This window comes from Amphiprion ocellaris, chromosome 5 (assembly GCF_022539595.1).
Source record: "Amphiprion ocellaris isolate individual 3 ecotype Okinawa chromosome 5, ASM2253959v1, whole genome shotgun sequence".
NCBI lineage: Eukaryota > Metazoa > Chordata > Actinopteri > Pomacentridae > Amphiprion > Amphiprion ocellaris.
The window spans coordinates 27,210,849-27,225,806 of NC_072770.1; the positions used below are offsets into that span (position 1 = coordinate 27,210,849).

A 14,958-nucleotide genomic window follows, 5' to 3' on the forward strand; every position below is an offset into this window, starting at 1 on the left:
AAAGCATGGATTTATTTAGACTGGGCATCTTTATATTTTTATCTATTTATCTATTTATCTATTTATCTATCTATCTATCTATCTATCTATCTATCTATCTATCTATCTATCTATCTATCTATCTATCTATCTATCTATCTATCTATCTATCTGGCCTTTGAAGTATAAATGTTAAGTTAAGGTCGACATATTTATACTGTATCTTCCCACCTCCCCACTTTACAATGTGATATATAGAAAATTAGGCACATACACTGAATCAACAAGTACAAAAATGCAGTAACAGAGCAGTGAGATGTGAATGTAAATAAAAGAAGCTATGAAGATTGTAAATATTAAGCAAACAGTAACATCAGGAATCCTGGATTGTGTGTAAAATTACGAGAATGCATCCAAAATATTTTACAAACATAGAAACTCTTTATTACAACAGTATCTCTCGCTCAAGTTTTAGCCTTGTTTTGTTTTTTTTCCTAAACACATTCATATCATTGCAGTACTGTGGAAGTCATTCTTTATTTTAATTACAGCATTAAAAAAAAAACAATCTCTGAACAAGTGAAAATCCTAACACAAACGTTCAACACCATTCACAGTTTGGGATATTTAGATGTGATGAAAAGAAGGTGTCAAGCTCAGCAAGCTATTGATTGTGGATTAGCGCTGTCATTTAAAAGTATCTTAAAAACCCTGTTTCCACAATACATAAGAAAGACCCTTGTTTCAGTCAAGCATTTCCACAGATAGATTAGCACATTTCACCCTAAGATCTTGCTATAAAATACAGTTTCATCTCATCAACAAGCTGAAAAGCCTAACAAAATATCCACCATTGTGTCTAATAAAACCTCAACAACCAAATTCTGTCTGTCTTAGTCTCCTTACAACATTAAAATACAAGTACGATTATGGGCAGGAATCATACTTGACATGGAACTGCACGTGACCCTAAAACATTAATATTTCCTGCACTGAGGTACTGTTAAAACCCTGATGAACAGGATAGTCCAAAAAATCTACATGGATTCTCCTTTGGAATAAAAATCTCCGCTGTTGGAAAAACAATTATAATAAGAAGGCAGTTACTGCATACAAGTTAAAATACATTGGCCTTTTTGTCATGATCTTTATAACAAATGTTTATACTTACCAATAAAAAAAGAAAAATGAGTGTGTTGAATGGATACACAACCCAAGCTTACAATTTTACTAAACATACCACACAGTTTAGTACATTAAACAATGTAAGAAATAGAATCATATGTGAATGTAATGCAATGCATCAAGAGAATACTGATTTTTAAGATGTATATCCAAACACACTGATAAATACACCACATGGCAGAAAGCTGGGTGACCCTAAAAATCAGTTATAAAGTCAACCTACAGCGTAAACTGAGTCACATTAGATCTGACTTGCTTTATAGGAAATTAAAGAAGGATGTGTTTGGACAAGCACCAAAGAAAGTTTATCTGTAAACAACTTAGCAATTTCATGAGAGGCTAAGCCACAATATGTACACGTCCAAATTGAAAAAAATCAGGCTGACTGAGGCCTTAAGGCTGGCATTTTCACTGATTCAAGCCCAACTACCAATCAAAGGTGACAGTAGTACTTTTTCCTCAGTGGATTTCCAAAATATTTCTGTATTTTATTGCTGTCTTCTTTCATTTATTGTGTTGTAATTTATATAACTCTTTTTTTAAGTAAATGACTTGCTAAAAAAATCTTGATTTGTGAAATAATTTCATCCTAATTTTTGAATTACTAAATTCAATTTATCCAATGGCAGAACATAACTGCACAATGGCAAAGTAATTACTTGAGAGGACTCCAGTGTGTTTAAATTGTTGAGTTCCTTCCTACAACCCAGCACCTAATTAATGTTATTTTTTTTAATCTTTAAAAAAGCCTTAACAAGTTACATCAACATTAATTCACCGAGTCATTTACTGTACATAGCTGGGTGGTTGTGTGGCAGGCCAAAATACAGCCGTTTTTTTTTTTGTTTTTTCTAAATCTAGCATTAATTTCCCTGTTCACAAGCAAAAGTTTGAAATGCATCCCAGACAACTGCATTTAACTGTTTTACCTTGACTGTTTTCAAAGACTAGGATGATAACGGATGAGGCAAAGTGCAATGATTCATAGATACAATTTAAAGTCATGTAAATCAACTGAGCTATCTGCTGGACAGCTTTCAACAGAAATAGAGAAACATGTTTTCCTGAAACACTTCAAACATATTTTCAGAATATAAAGAAATGAAAAGCTTAATTGTCTGTATATATATGGTTGTTTTTCGCCTGTTCAATCTCAATGAACTCTGAAGTCTCCTCTGCGATTTGTCCAGGGATACGGAAATCAATGGGAATGGGCTGCGCTGGCTCTGGTGGCTGGGGCTGAGACACGGGGCAGCAGGCCTCCCCCTTCGGACTAGAAGTGCTGTGAGAGTTTTGAGGATCCAAGTTGCAGCCAGTGCCCTGAAGAAACTGAAGGAAGTTCTCCTCTATGGATCCTTCTCGGCTGGGCAGTCTGTCCTCCATCTCAACCCCTGCCCGACGAAACAAACAAGGCAAGTGCTTGCCCAGCTCCTCCCGGATCTGTCTGTTGAGACAGCCATAGAAAAAGGGATTGGAGGTGAAGCAGAAGTAGCCAATCCAGGTGACCACCTCCTCCAGAGAGGCCAGTGTGGCTGGAGGGCTGGCAGCCAGTGCTGAATACAGGTGGAAAGTAAAGTAGGGCAGCCAGCAACAAAGGAATTGCCCACCCACTGCCGCTAACACTGCTGCAGCCTTTCCTCCCCCAAAGGGCCGATGTGGAGTCACTCTGCCGGTCCCAGTCCCCGTCCCAGAGCTGGTAACCATCGTGGAACGGCTGCTGAGCGACTCTGACCGTTGGCGCCGCGGTGTGTCCATCCAGGTGGGCAGGGGGCCGTGGTGCATGGCGGCGACACGAGCCACCTTGAACATGTTGCAATACACAACCAGAATGACCAGTAGTGGACACAGGAAATACACCAGCGTGAAGAGGACCATGAAGGCCAAGCGGTTCGACCCTCCCCCTGTCCAGTGCAGTGAGCAGCGCCTGTGACCCTGAGCTGGGGGAGATGGGACGGCCCCGTCACCTCCTCCCCCGACCCCACTACTCTCCAGAAGAGGAGTTCTTCCACCTTGCAGGAACCAAGCGAGCAGTGGCAGAGCAGACATGGCCAGAGCTTTGACCCATATCCCCACTAGCACTGAAGCTACCAGGCCGACAGTCATCTTTACTTCGTAGCGCATGGGGTGTATGATGTAGTAATAACGCTCCACGTTTATGACAGAGATAGAGAGGATGGCAGCACTGACGAGGCACACGCTGAGAAAGAGGTAGCTCCGGCACAGGGCCTCTCCGAAGAAAGCTCGGCTTGAGAGCATGCCAAGGGGCATCAGCACCAGGGCTGCCAGCAGGTCCACCACGCACAGGTGGAAAACGAAGGCAAACTTGTGGAGCTGTGGGGCCTTTGCAATGACCGCCATGACAGCCACGTTACCCACCACAGCCAGCAGATCCATGAGCAGCATCGCCAGCAGGGCTAGCGACTGGGACAGAGCCCAGCCCTCGGGCAGAGAGGAGGCAGACATGTTGGATATGGGCTGTGGAGGTGTGTGGGAGGAGTTCCACGTCGGCTCCATTGAAGGGCAGGACGAGGCAGGCAGGCAAGATCAGTCACAGGCCCATCACCCATTCTTCAAAGCCAGGAAGTGCGGCCAGAAAACAGTGGCTTGAAAATGAGGTCAAAAGCTGCTTTGAAGTCCAGAAGATGATACTGCGATCGTCAGGAGGTTCAGACTTTATGCCATCAGTCACAACCCACCCTAAAATAAAGATGGAAGAACAGGGGACATTAAATTGTGAGTGTATTTGTACCTGTTAAATTAACTAATCCTTCCAATCATTAGCTCATGCTGAGTTTTGTTTTTGCCCCAGCTACTATTACGGTTAAATTCATTTGAATTAAGTTTAGAAAATCCTTCTTAGTTTCTCATATCTCAGCTGAGACAATCTTATTCATAATCCAAAGTCAGCAATCGAACCAGTTCACTCAATTAAGTATGCATTATTCAAGGCATGGACATTTAGCGCCTTTTGAAGCGACATACTGCAGAAACTAAGTGAGTAAAATGAAATGAACTAAATAGCATGCAACAAAATTGATCCACATGAACAGATCATAGTTCATAGCTCTAAAACCAAACCATAATATCACATTGATCCACTGGAAAAAAAAATGCAACTAAGGGATTTTAGAGAACATTTTTAGCATTTTTTAAATAATATTACAGTAAGAGATGATTTGTGACTGGTCCTTCCCTTGCAGCAGCAGGTGATAAGTACTTTTCAAGCACACATCCTGTCATTACATGAATGCAGGCTAATTCACCAAAACCAATCCTATCATCGGATAGGTAATAGCAGCTTTACATCACATCCACACCTGCTGTAAGAGCTCTTATTGAATATGCATGCCCATGATTTAAACTGAATGTGTATGGACACCTTTTTTTTGACAGCAATACAATCACAGATCCTGCAAGGCCTCGCCAAACTGTGCCCCCATGTGTGGGTCTGAGATTCAGTGTACTGAGAGATTTTTGCTTGTGCACATGCACCAGAATATGATGTCTACCACTAAGGAATCTCTGATCCTTAGTATGAATGAATTTAGTCTTTCAGTAGGTTGCAGTGGCAGTCTATATATTAACTGTGCATAGCTATTACAGACAACAAACAGACATGGTTGGCTGCTGCTGTGTGAACGCTCAGATCAAGAAAATCCAGTTACCTTCTGCTTTGAATGCTGTCTGCCACAGATGTAACAAAAGCCCAAGATGTTCTGTCTCCTGTCTACAGTGGCAGTGATACAAACCCGGGTAAAAAATTGAGCTCTAACCTCTGTCATCACCTATGAATGATTGCCCTCACTGAGCACCGTCTGTATATCACACACAGGGGTACTCCCAATTCAGTTTCATCCTGCTGCCCGATTTGCTCATATCTTACCACCTACTCATTTATATATTAATCCTTAATGCATTACACCCATTGCATAAAGCAAGGCCCACATTCTATATATCGGAATACAGTTAAATTGTATGATGTATTTGTTGCACTCAGCAGTATATAATCAGCAGATTAGAGGAAGAGGGAGAGAACAAGCGAGAAAATGTGGAGAGGATCAGGAAATGTGATGGGAAGAAACAGAACAAGGCAGAGAGCATTATGTACCTGAATCAGAGTATTTCCTGATGCAGCTGTCTGCTGCTTTGGTCTCTGAGGATGAAAACCTGGTTAAGCTCCCACTGCTGAGGTACACAGTGGAAATCAATCACTGTACCTTGTAAATGCTGTTGAGGTACTTCCAACTGTAAGAGCCTCATTCTTTTCCCATCCCTTGATCTGCCTTGTGCATCTTTCTCCCTGGATGACTACAGCTGTGGCAGCAGAGGTTTTGCTGTAACGATGCTGATGTAAATGCTTGCAAAGACACCAGCTCACTCTCTGCTTTCCCCCTCCACTCACACACAGTGACCGCAGAGAAGGAGCAGGAGGCAGAGAGAAACAGGACCAGAGCCGCCGTCTCCACGGGGTCCTAGTGTCCGCATTGTTCTGTCTAATTTTACCAGAAAATAGGAACTGGATGTGATGAAGACATGGAGGGAATGTATGTAGCTGCATTATTATAGCAATGCTGGCAGGGTATTTCAGTGTATGGGTTATTTCATTTCAAACCATCAGGGGCCTTTTGCTCAACCATCTCTGATTTGCCTGAAAGTTTATTACATGTTCATGTTCAATCAAGGTGTGTCCTCTAATTAGCATCACAGGTGTCTACAAACTTGGAATCAGTCAGTCGGCCTATTTATAGGGTTACAAGTAGTCACTGTGCTGTTTGCTGACATGGTGTGTACCACATTAAACATGGACCAGAGGAAGCAAAGGAGAGAGTTGTCTCAGGAGATTAGAAAGAAAATTATAGACAAGCATGTTAAAGGTAAAAGCTATAAGACCATCTCCAAGCAGCTTGATGTTCCTGTGACTACAGTTGCACATATTATTCACAAATTTAAGATCCATGGGACTGTAGCCAACCTCCCTGGACGTGGACACAGGAGGAAAATTGATGTCAAATCAAAGAGACGGATAATATGAATGGTAACAAAAAAGCCCAGAACAACCTCTAAAGACATTAAAGGTGAACTCCAAGGTCAAGGTACATCAGTGTCAGATCGAACCATCCGTGGTTGTTTGAGCCAAAGTGGACTTCATGGGAGACGACCAAGGAGGACACCATTGTTGAAAACAAATCATAAAAAAGCCAGACTGGAATTTGCCAAACTGTATGTTGACAAGCCACAAAGCTTCTGGGAGAATGTCCTATGGACAGACCAGACAAAACTGGAACTTTTTGGCACATCAGCTCTATGTTCACAGACACAAAAATGAAGCATATCAAGAAAAGAACACTGTCCCTACTGTGAAACATGGAGGAGGTTCTGTTATGTTCTGGGGCTGCTTTGCTGCATCTGGCACAGGGTGTCTTGAATCTGTGCAGGGTACAATGAAATCTTATGACTATCAAGGTATTCTAGAGAAAAATGTGCTGCCCAGTGTCAGAAAGCTTGGTCTCAGTCGCAGGTCATGGGTCTTGCAACAGGATAATGAGCCAAAACACACAGCTAAAAACAGCCAAGAATGGCTAAGAGGAAAACACTGAACTATTCTGAAGTGGCCTTCTATGAGCCCTGATCTAAATCCTATTGAACATCTGTGGAAGGAGCTGAAACATGCCGTCTGGAGAAGGAACCCTTCAAACCTGAGACAACTGGAGCAGTCTGCTCATTAGGAGTGGACCAGAATACCTGCTGAGAGGTGCAGAAGTCTCACTGACAGGTACAGAAATTGTTTGATTGCAGTGATTGCCAAAAAAGGTTGTGCAACAAAATGTTAAGTTAAGGGTACCATCATTTTTGTCCAGGCATGAGTTTATTATTTTTTTAAATAATTCTGTTAAACCACGGTTCAAAAGCAATGTCTGATTTTCACTGGTTAATTTTCGTAGAATTTTTATTTATTATTACTTTTGTCAGATTCAAATATTTCTGTGACCATTGTGGGTTTTTCTTTCATTAACTGAGGGGTACCAACAATTTTGTCCACGAGTGTAGCTGCATGGCATAATAAAAATAAATAAAAAATATACATATAGACTACTTTTTTAAATATTTGGTCACAGAACTAAAACTACACTATTTTTGTTCAATTTTATAGCTGATTGAGGAGGTATGACAATCTGTACCACAAAACAAAAGTATTGCGAGATATCCTAATTTAAGTAGAATACAGTTTCAAATTGGTTCCAAAATGGTATATTTATGAAAACAAAAAAAAATCTGGCAATTCATAGATGATGGAGCAAAAAATGTTTCGAAACGTTTGGTAATCTGAGATGAAATTACCCATATTTTAACAATTGAGTTTCTGGGAGGTTGATAAAGGTATTCATGATCCCCTGAAACTACATTAAAATAATTTCCCCACCTCTGCAGTTAGCCCGGCTATTTTTGAAAATAAAGACCAAATTCCTGTCAGAGGTAAATACTAAGATTTTATCAAGCAATCAACCACTCAGACTTAATGTGTGTAGAAGTTTTCTTACATATGGAGAGAAAAACAAAGTGCATTACAAAAGTATTTTTTAAAAGCCATAAAAACAATCCCCCAACCTCACCCACCATCACTTCTCCACATTAATATTAGTTTGTAAATGATACTCATTGAAAACAGAGACTGAGGAGCTGATGCCAATACGAGAGACTGGAAAAGTCAAAAATTAGGAATAGCAAAATGCAACAATAATAAGGTGACAGGAGACAATAAATAAAATTAAAAATACAGATGCAAATAAACACATAAAATTTATTAAATATAAAACAATCATATAACAATAGAGATCATAACATACTTAGTGTGGCTTCTTGCATTAACATACAACAGTGGTCAGGATGCTGCTATGCTAACAGTACATTTTTCATCCTGAATGTAACTGAACATCATACAGTGTACCATCTAGTAGTTGGTAGCATACTGTATATATTGGTTGGTTAACTGTGTTCATGCCAGCCATAATTGGTTGGCCTCTTATTTTTCATCGAGCCAAAGACAGATATTTTCTATTGTGTAGTCAGTATTGCAGCTTCGTAGAGCTGCTTTCAATGGTTTGACTAGACACTAGATGACGTCCAAGTGACTTGGTGTTCATGAATGCCTACATGTATAGGCTACATCATGTGTACCTTTCTGTCACATCTAATCCCTTATTTCTTGCTCCTCCATCAGTGTATTTATTTTTGTTGGTTAGTAATGATTTGGGTAGTAATTTCATGGATTAAAGTGCCCTCCAGTACAAGATTTACTGAGACAGTGAGGCATTGATTAGGCCAGGCCTCAGCCTCCACCATCCAAGCTTCTCAAACTGGGGCTCCTGTTGCCACGGTGATCTTTCCACATATAGTCCATCTCATTGCTCTGTCTGCAGAGGACAATGAAATCTGGGCTATTATGGATAAGGCTACTTTACTGAAGGAGTGGGCATGAAGCTACTGAGTTCTGGGCGGTTTTCATTTGCATTTGTAAGGTTCCCCATGATAATACACATAACATTTGCATTTCATGGAAATCACACTTTCCACCTCTTTGAGCATTTAAATGCATGTTTTAATTTGCAGCACCTCTCATGCATTGATTGATTAATGTAGTTCACTAATAGGCTTATTATGATAATGCCACTGGTTAAGTCACTGTGAGAATTGAGGTCTTCTGGTTGAAATATTATACAGTTGGTTGCTCTCATCCCACATATCAGTGCACTTAGTGCACCAGGAACAGAACATGCAGTTACAATGAATATGATTGTCACACGTTCATAATGCCAGTTACAGGACAAGCGTTGTCAGCAGCTAAAAAAATACTGTTTTTAACTTTTATTTGGCAGGTTACAATAGCACTTTATGCATATCAAAAACTATAGCTGAAATAATTTGATCAATCCATTGAAAATAATTAAATTGTGAGTCATTTTTCTAGCAAAAATGCCAAAAAACAGAGACAAGAGTTGCAGTCCTACTACTTGTCACCGTGCCTTCCTTCACTATCCAATTGAATATTTCAGGATATGTAAAAGAGAAGTTTTGTTCAGTCTCACATTTGAAATGCAATTTACTTTCAAATATCATACACCACAGTAGTAGAAAGGGAATATATGGCAAATACACAAGCTAACATCACCTGCTTCTTGCTGCCAATACTTCAGATATGAAACTGCATAGAAGAATGTAAGAAAACATGATGCAGTTGGGTGGAGAGATTTAATAGACAGTGCTTACTACTGTTGTCATGGTGAAGATGTATCAAGATGTCTGGTAACACAAAGGAAAGATGGGAAACATACGCATGCTTGTGTACCGCATAATGCTTCTCAAACACCACGTATGAGTGAAACAACATTGCAGGTATGTGTTGTAGTTTTATGCAATGTGCGAGTGTAACTATATCTGTATTCAGACATGTACGTGTGTGTGTGTGTGTGTGTGTGTGTGTGTGCGCGCATGCATGCGAGAGAGTGCGCGAGTCAGGTGTTGACTCATGACAAAAATAGCAGAGTCTTGCTCGGCCGGCAGCACCAATCACTGCCACCACAAATACAATGGTTTCCATGGCAACCTTGAAAATAGACTCTACATTCGCACTCAGAAATAGCAAAGGACACTGCAATAACCCCAGAGAGCCCCTGCTGCCAATAATAACTACCCATAGATATGGTCGCGCAAATAACAGCAGCACTCAGAAATCAAATCATGCCATTACATTTATCAGAACATAATTACTGCAGCCTACACAAATAGTTGACTCAAATACAAATGCACTTTTAGTATTGGGTGTACAGGAGCATGGGCAAACGCTAACCAGCTTTGTGTTTAATAACATTAAAGCAAAAAGCACAAACAGATTGTTCAGTGGAGTTGCACAACACCTGACACGCCTGAAGGAGAAATGCTATACAAATGTCTAACAAACAACTGTTATGTCACATTTTCAGACAGCTTGTAAATGTAAAAAAGTGTTGGAGTGATGTTACTGGAGATAAAGGCTAAACTGGTGAATGCTGCCTTGGAGACTTGGGGAGGTAGGTTGATATTACTGCAGACAGTCAGACATATTAGGATGCAGTTTTCATTGAATCGCTGTACCCCTGGAAACAGACAGAGAAAAAGAGTAAAAGTTTCCACAGGAATTAGTAAATCTGAATTACTTTCAGGCAGGCAGCTGCTTTATACAAGGACACACGGCTTGTCAAATTCAGCAGTGCATGTTTTTGGTATGATGATGATCATATGGTTTCTGCTGTAACTACCCAATTATGTTAATTTGGAAGAGGTGTTAGTATTTGTAACGTTTTGCATCAGCAGCTACAGGTAGAATTACTGTGTTATGTTTATGTGCCTACATTTATTTCTGTGTAGTGTAGAGTGCAGGACACCCAGCAGTACAAGGAAACAGGTGAAGAAGGTGCAGTGGGTAGTGCTTTGGTGCATGCATCAGATGCTGAATTCTGAAGCCTGATTCCACACAGCCTCCCAGGCAAACATGCACAGTAAACTAATTAGCTAAATGAGTTACTTAACTGAATAGCTGAGGCTCTGCGTTTTCTTCTGAGAGACTGAACTTGGACCTTTTCCCCCAGGACACACTAAAACCTGCTTCTACCCAAGTTGTGTACAATTCAGTTATGTCAAGTGCTGATTATTGTCCACCGGTGCTTTAAACTTGTAATATTTGTAGCATTTGTTTTCTTCCTTGTGATTATTTTTTTGGATATTGTGCAAGTGATTTTGACACCGAAGCTTCTGTCTTCCTTCACGGCATCTCGGCAGCAGCCAGCAGGCACAATTGTAGCCAGGTGGTTTGTGATGAGACCTGGAATTGCACCGGAGTGGTGTGTAGTGGTATTTAGGTGTGATCACTTCATTCGGTTGAGTGGTGAAGTCATCATGCTGCCCCACACTGTGCTGTAACCTCTGACTAAACCAGTGGATTATTTGATTTAGCTAATTTATTAACATAGTTTTAAAAATGTAAGCACGTGTACTGGACATTTACATAAACAGCACAGTTAGTACTTAAAGTAGCTCTAACCTACATCAGCTACAGCAGTAAGTATGATTTATTAACCACACTCACATTGACCTTGGTTTGAATAACTGGCACTTTTACTTTGATACTTTTGTGATATTTTGATGATGATAAACGTTTGTAAGATTTTGAACACAGGATATTTTTTCATTGTCACATTTAAGACATCTAAAGACTTCATCCATTGCTGGTTCAAGTAATTATATAAGGTGCAAAAACAAAGGTTGAAGCAGTTTTTCTATAATGCACTGAAGGGACTTTTGTATTACAGAGAGATCGGTGTACTGTTAGAAATTAATGTCAGTTGAAAGCACATATCTTTGTTTCATAAAATCTTTGTCAGTCAGGTTGAAGCCTGTTGCAAGAAGCAACCTGATTCTGAGTTTTACACTGAAAGGTTGTCCAAAATAACTCAGCAAACCTGCTTCATGGAGCAGGACCCTGAACATACTGCTTATACCAGATGGTGGCAGTGTGTCCACTGTATTGTACATTGTGCCAAAGTAGCTGCCTGCTTCAGTCAGTATAACAGGGTCTACAGCAGGGCTCACCAACCTTTTTGAACCTGAGAGCAACTTCAAGGGTACTGAATAGTACGAAGGGCACCTTGTTTGATACAAACTTTTTCAATAGCAAACTTGCGGCATCATCTTTAAACAATAATAATAATAACAAAAATAATATGTAAAAAGACTGTCTGATCACATTTATGTTAATTATTCCTTACAATAATTATTAACAATGATTTCCACAACAATGATGGTAGGAAACACACACATATATATATGGAAATCTGTTCCAAAATTTAAAAGTCAGAGGTATTCCACCTCTGAAACTTTTGTAAATTTCTTTCTTGGCAGTTTTATATGAATCAGCATATTTGCAGCATTTTGTTCAAAATCACACCAGTTACATTTCTGTGCAAATTATCACTTCTAACATTTTTAGGAAACCATGAACTGTCATCAAATCATGCTTCATTTGTGCAAGCCCCTACCTTTGTAACATTTTTGAATAATTCATGAACTCTGTCCCATGTTTGTACAAATTATAAGTTATGTAAGAAAAAAAAATCAACTCTTTCACATTTTGAAATGAATCCTATCACATTAGTACTAATCACCAGCATTTTTCACCAGCATTGCAGCATTTTTAACAGATCATAACAACTAATCATTACATGTTTTCAACTAATTATTTTTCACATTTTTATGTAATGGTACAGTGTTTTGAATGACAACATATGTTACCTCTTTCTTTGTCTGTAAATGTGTGTTAGTGGGAAGCCTGGCATTGCAGAGCTTATCATGTCTTACCTTTACCTTGCAGCTCACAGTTCAGATGGTTCAGTTTCCCAGTGATGTCCGTTAAAAATGCAAGGGCAAGAATCCACTCAGTGTCCTCAAGCAGCGAGGTGTCTTCCCCTTTGGATTGCATCAACTCTTTGATTTCAGCCAACAGTGACAAAAAACGCTGCAAAACTGGTCCCCTGCTGATCCATGGGGTTTCTGTGTGTAGTAACAGGTCACCATGTTCAGCTGACAGCTCCTCCAGCAGCACCTTCAATGTCCTGGTTGTTTGGCTTTGGAGCCATTTATGATCTTCACGACAGGAGTCATCACATGATCAGATCCAGTCATTTTTGTACATACATATGTCCTGCTGGTGAATGCTGCAGTGGTAATGTAGGAATGTTGGGAAGTCTGGATCACCTCTGCATCATACAATGAAGCCTGCATGCCGCCCCGTCATGGAGGAGCCCCATCTGTCGTCACTAAAACAAGCTTTTCTAATGGTACAATTTTCTCTACGAAGAAGCTTTTCGCCGTGTAGTTGATGCCAAAGCTGCCTTAAAGTTCCGGGTTTTTCTGTCCGTAGTGCGCATCCAGTCTATGTGCTACCAGGTGGCTAGTTAGCATGGAAGCTTTGTAGCAGCTAAAGTAGCGTCTCTCCACATTGTGCCGCTTTGCCGACGCAATAGTCGCCCCGCAAATAGGACACATACATTTATCTCTTCATTTAACTCTTCCTCCCAGTCATCGTGAAAATAGTGTTTTCTCTTTCACTTCTCCGTCATGTTTTGGGGTAAAAACCACATCTAGCTTCCCAAACTGTCTGCACCCGGACGCTTCAGCAGAATGACGTGGTGGTTTGACATGCGCAGTGAACTCTGACTCGGACAAGGTTAAAGTTCATTTACACCGAAGACATTTTATTTATTTTTTTTAAATTATAATAAATATTGTAATTTAAAATCTGCATTAATGTAAGTATTTTTGATTAAAACAGAAGAGCAACTATAATTTTTGATAAGGAATTTCATGGTGACTAGTGTTATTTTTAGGACGTGTTGGGGGCAACTCACTGGTCTCTGCAGGCAACCAGGCGCCCGCAGGCACCGTGTTGGCTACCCCTGGTCCACAGTAACATCTCTAAGAACTGTTTTGGTTTCTCATGTACTTACAGTGCAGCCACACATGCTTGTATGTATTACACATGTCAAGACAAAAGGTGTATGAGAAACATGTTCCTGTTTTTAACAGGTAACAGGTATTTTTTTTTAGATTGAGAGCTGTTTTTGGCCTTTGTTAGACAGGACAAACATCAGCATCTCAGAGTCAGAAACAAAATCATGATCAGCTTTATTTGCCGAGTGTGTGTACACATACAAACTTGTTTGTTTTTTCCATTTGCTGTCAAAGTTCTCTCTCTCTCTCTCACACACACACACACACACACACACAAACATGCGTTCTAAATAAAGGCAACAGGTTGAAGAAAGAGTGTTTAACTGCTATGTAAAGCTATAGATACGTAAATGAGTATATTTTAAAGTGAATTTGTTTAGTGTAATAAATTGTGTAAATTCTGCTGATACAGGAGTAAATACAGTTATTAACAATAAGTACAGGGTTTTGAAGTACCTTTTCTTCTCTTATACACAGAAGACTTATAATAAATATACTTGTTCTTTGCATGTCCTTCACCCACAGAGGTTCATCTCTGGAACTTGTTTGTATCCTCTCTTCGGCTTTGAAGGAATATCAGTGTTTGATGAATCTGGAGAACACATTAACAGAATTAGTATGGATTCCTAAGTGCGGAAAGTAAGCCTGAATGTTTGCTATGATTTATACCAGCTTTCAGAGAGGAACATTAGGTGTCCGATGGCAATCAGGGATACTGAAACTCCAGCTCAAAAACAAAAACATGCATCCATGCTCTGTAAGCTCCAGTGCCTACCTTTATTGTGGACCTCCAACACTGTGATATATTTATAAACAAATCTAGAGCCTACTGCCACACAAACAGCTCTGTGAGACTGTATTTTGTCACAAATGTGCATTAAGCTGATTGAAAATGTCAGCATGCACATGTTTGCATGTTATCGTGCTAACATTTGCTAATTAGCTGCACACACATTGTACAGCTGACACTTTTGGACATAATAGTTTTGCAGATAATTGGCCATAAAACAAAGAAGTGAACAAATAATTCTGACATGATGGTGACACGAGATAACAGATGATTGAAATTCATATAAAGAAGATTCAAGATTCAAGAAGATTCAAATCAAATCAAATCAAACTTTATTTATATAGCACTTTTCATACAGTTAAAAATGCAACGCAAAGTGCTTTACATTAAAAACATTAAAAACAAGAAAACCCGTCCCTCCCTCCCTCCATATATACATATATGCACACAACTGCAGGAGCATG

At 39.8% G+C, this 14,958-nt stretch overlaps 1 protein-coding gene and 1 long non-coding RNA gene across 3 annotated transcripts in view; both read right to left on the bottom strand.

Annotated features, from left to right (window-relative positions):
* LOC129348842 (uncharacterized) overlaps positions 1–14,958 on the bottom strand; it is a 109,831-nt gene that overhangs the window by 53,029 nt on the left and 41,844 nt on the right. The gene's annotated exons all lie outside the window — the stretch shown is intronic.
* On the bottom strand, positions 399–5,558 carry LOC111575505 (G-protein coupled receptor 61-like). 2 transcript variants are annotated; one of them, XM_023280683.3, is made up of 2 exons: positions 5,382–5,558; positions 399–3,861 (listed from the first exon to the last, which is right to left on the bottom strand). In XM_023280683.3, the coding sequence occupies exon 2, from the start codon at positions 3,676–3,678 to the stop codon at positions 2,275–2,277; it is 1,404 nt and encodes a 467-aa protein (XP_023136451.2). In that variant the 5' UTR covers positions 3,679–3,861; positions 5,382–5,558; the 3' UTR covers positions 399–2,274. The 2 variants fall into 2 exon arrangements, with proteins under 2 accessions (XP_023136451.2, XP_035808882.2); XM_035952989.2 differs by having other exon boundaries at positions 5,273–5,558.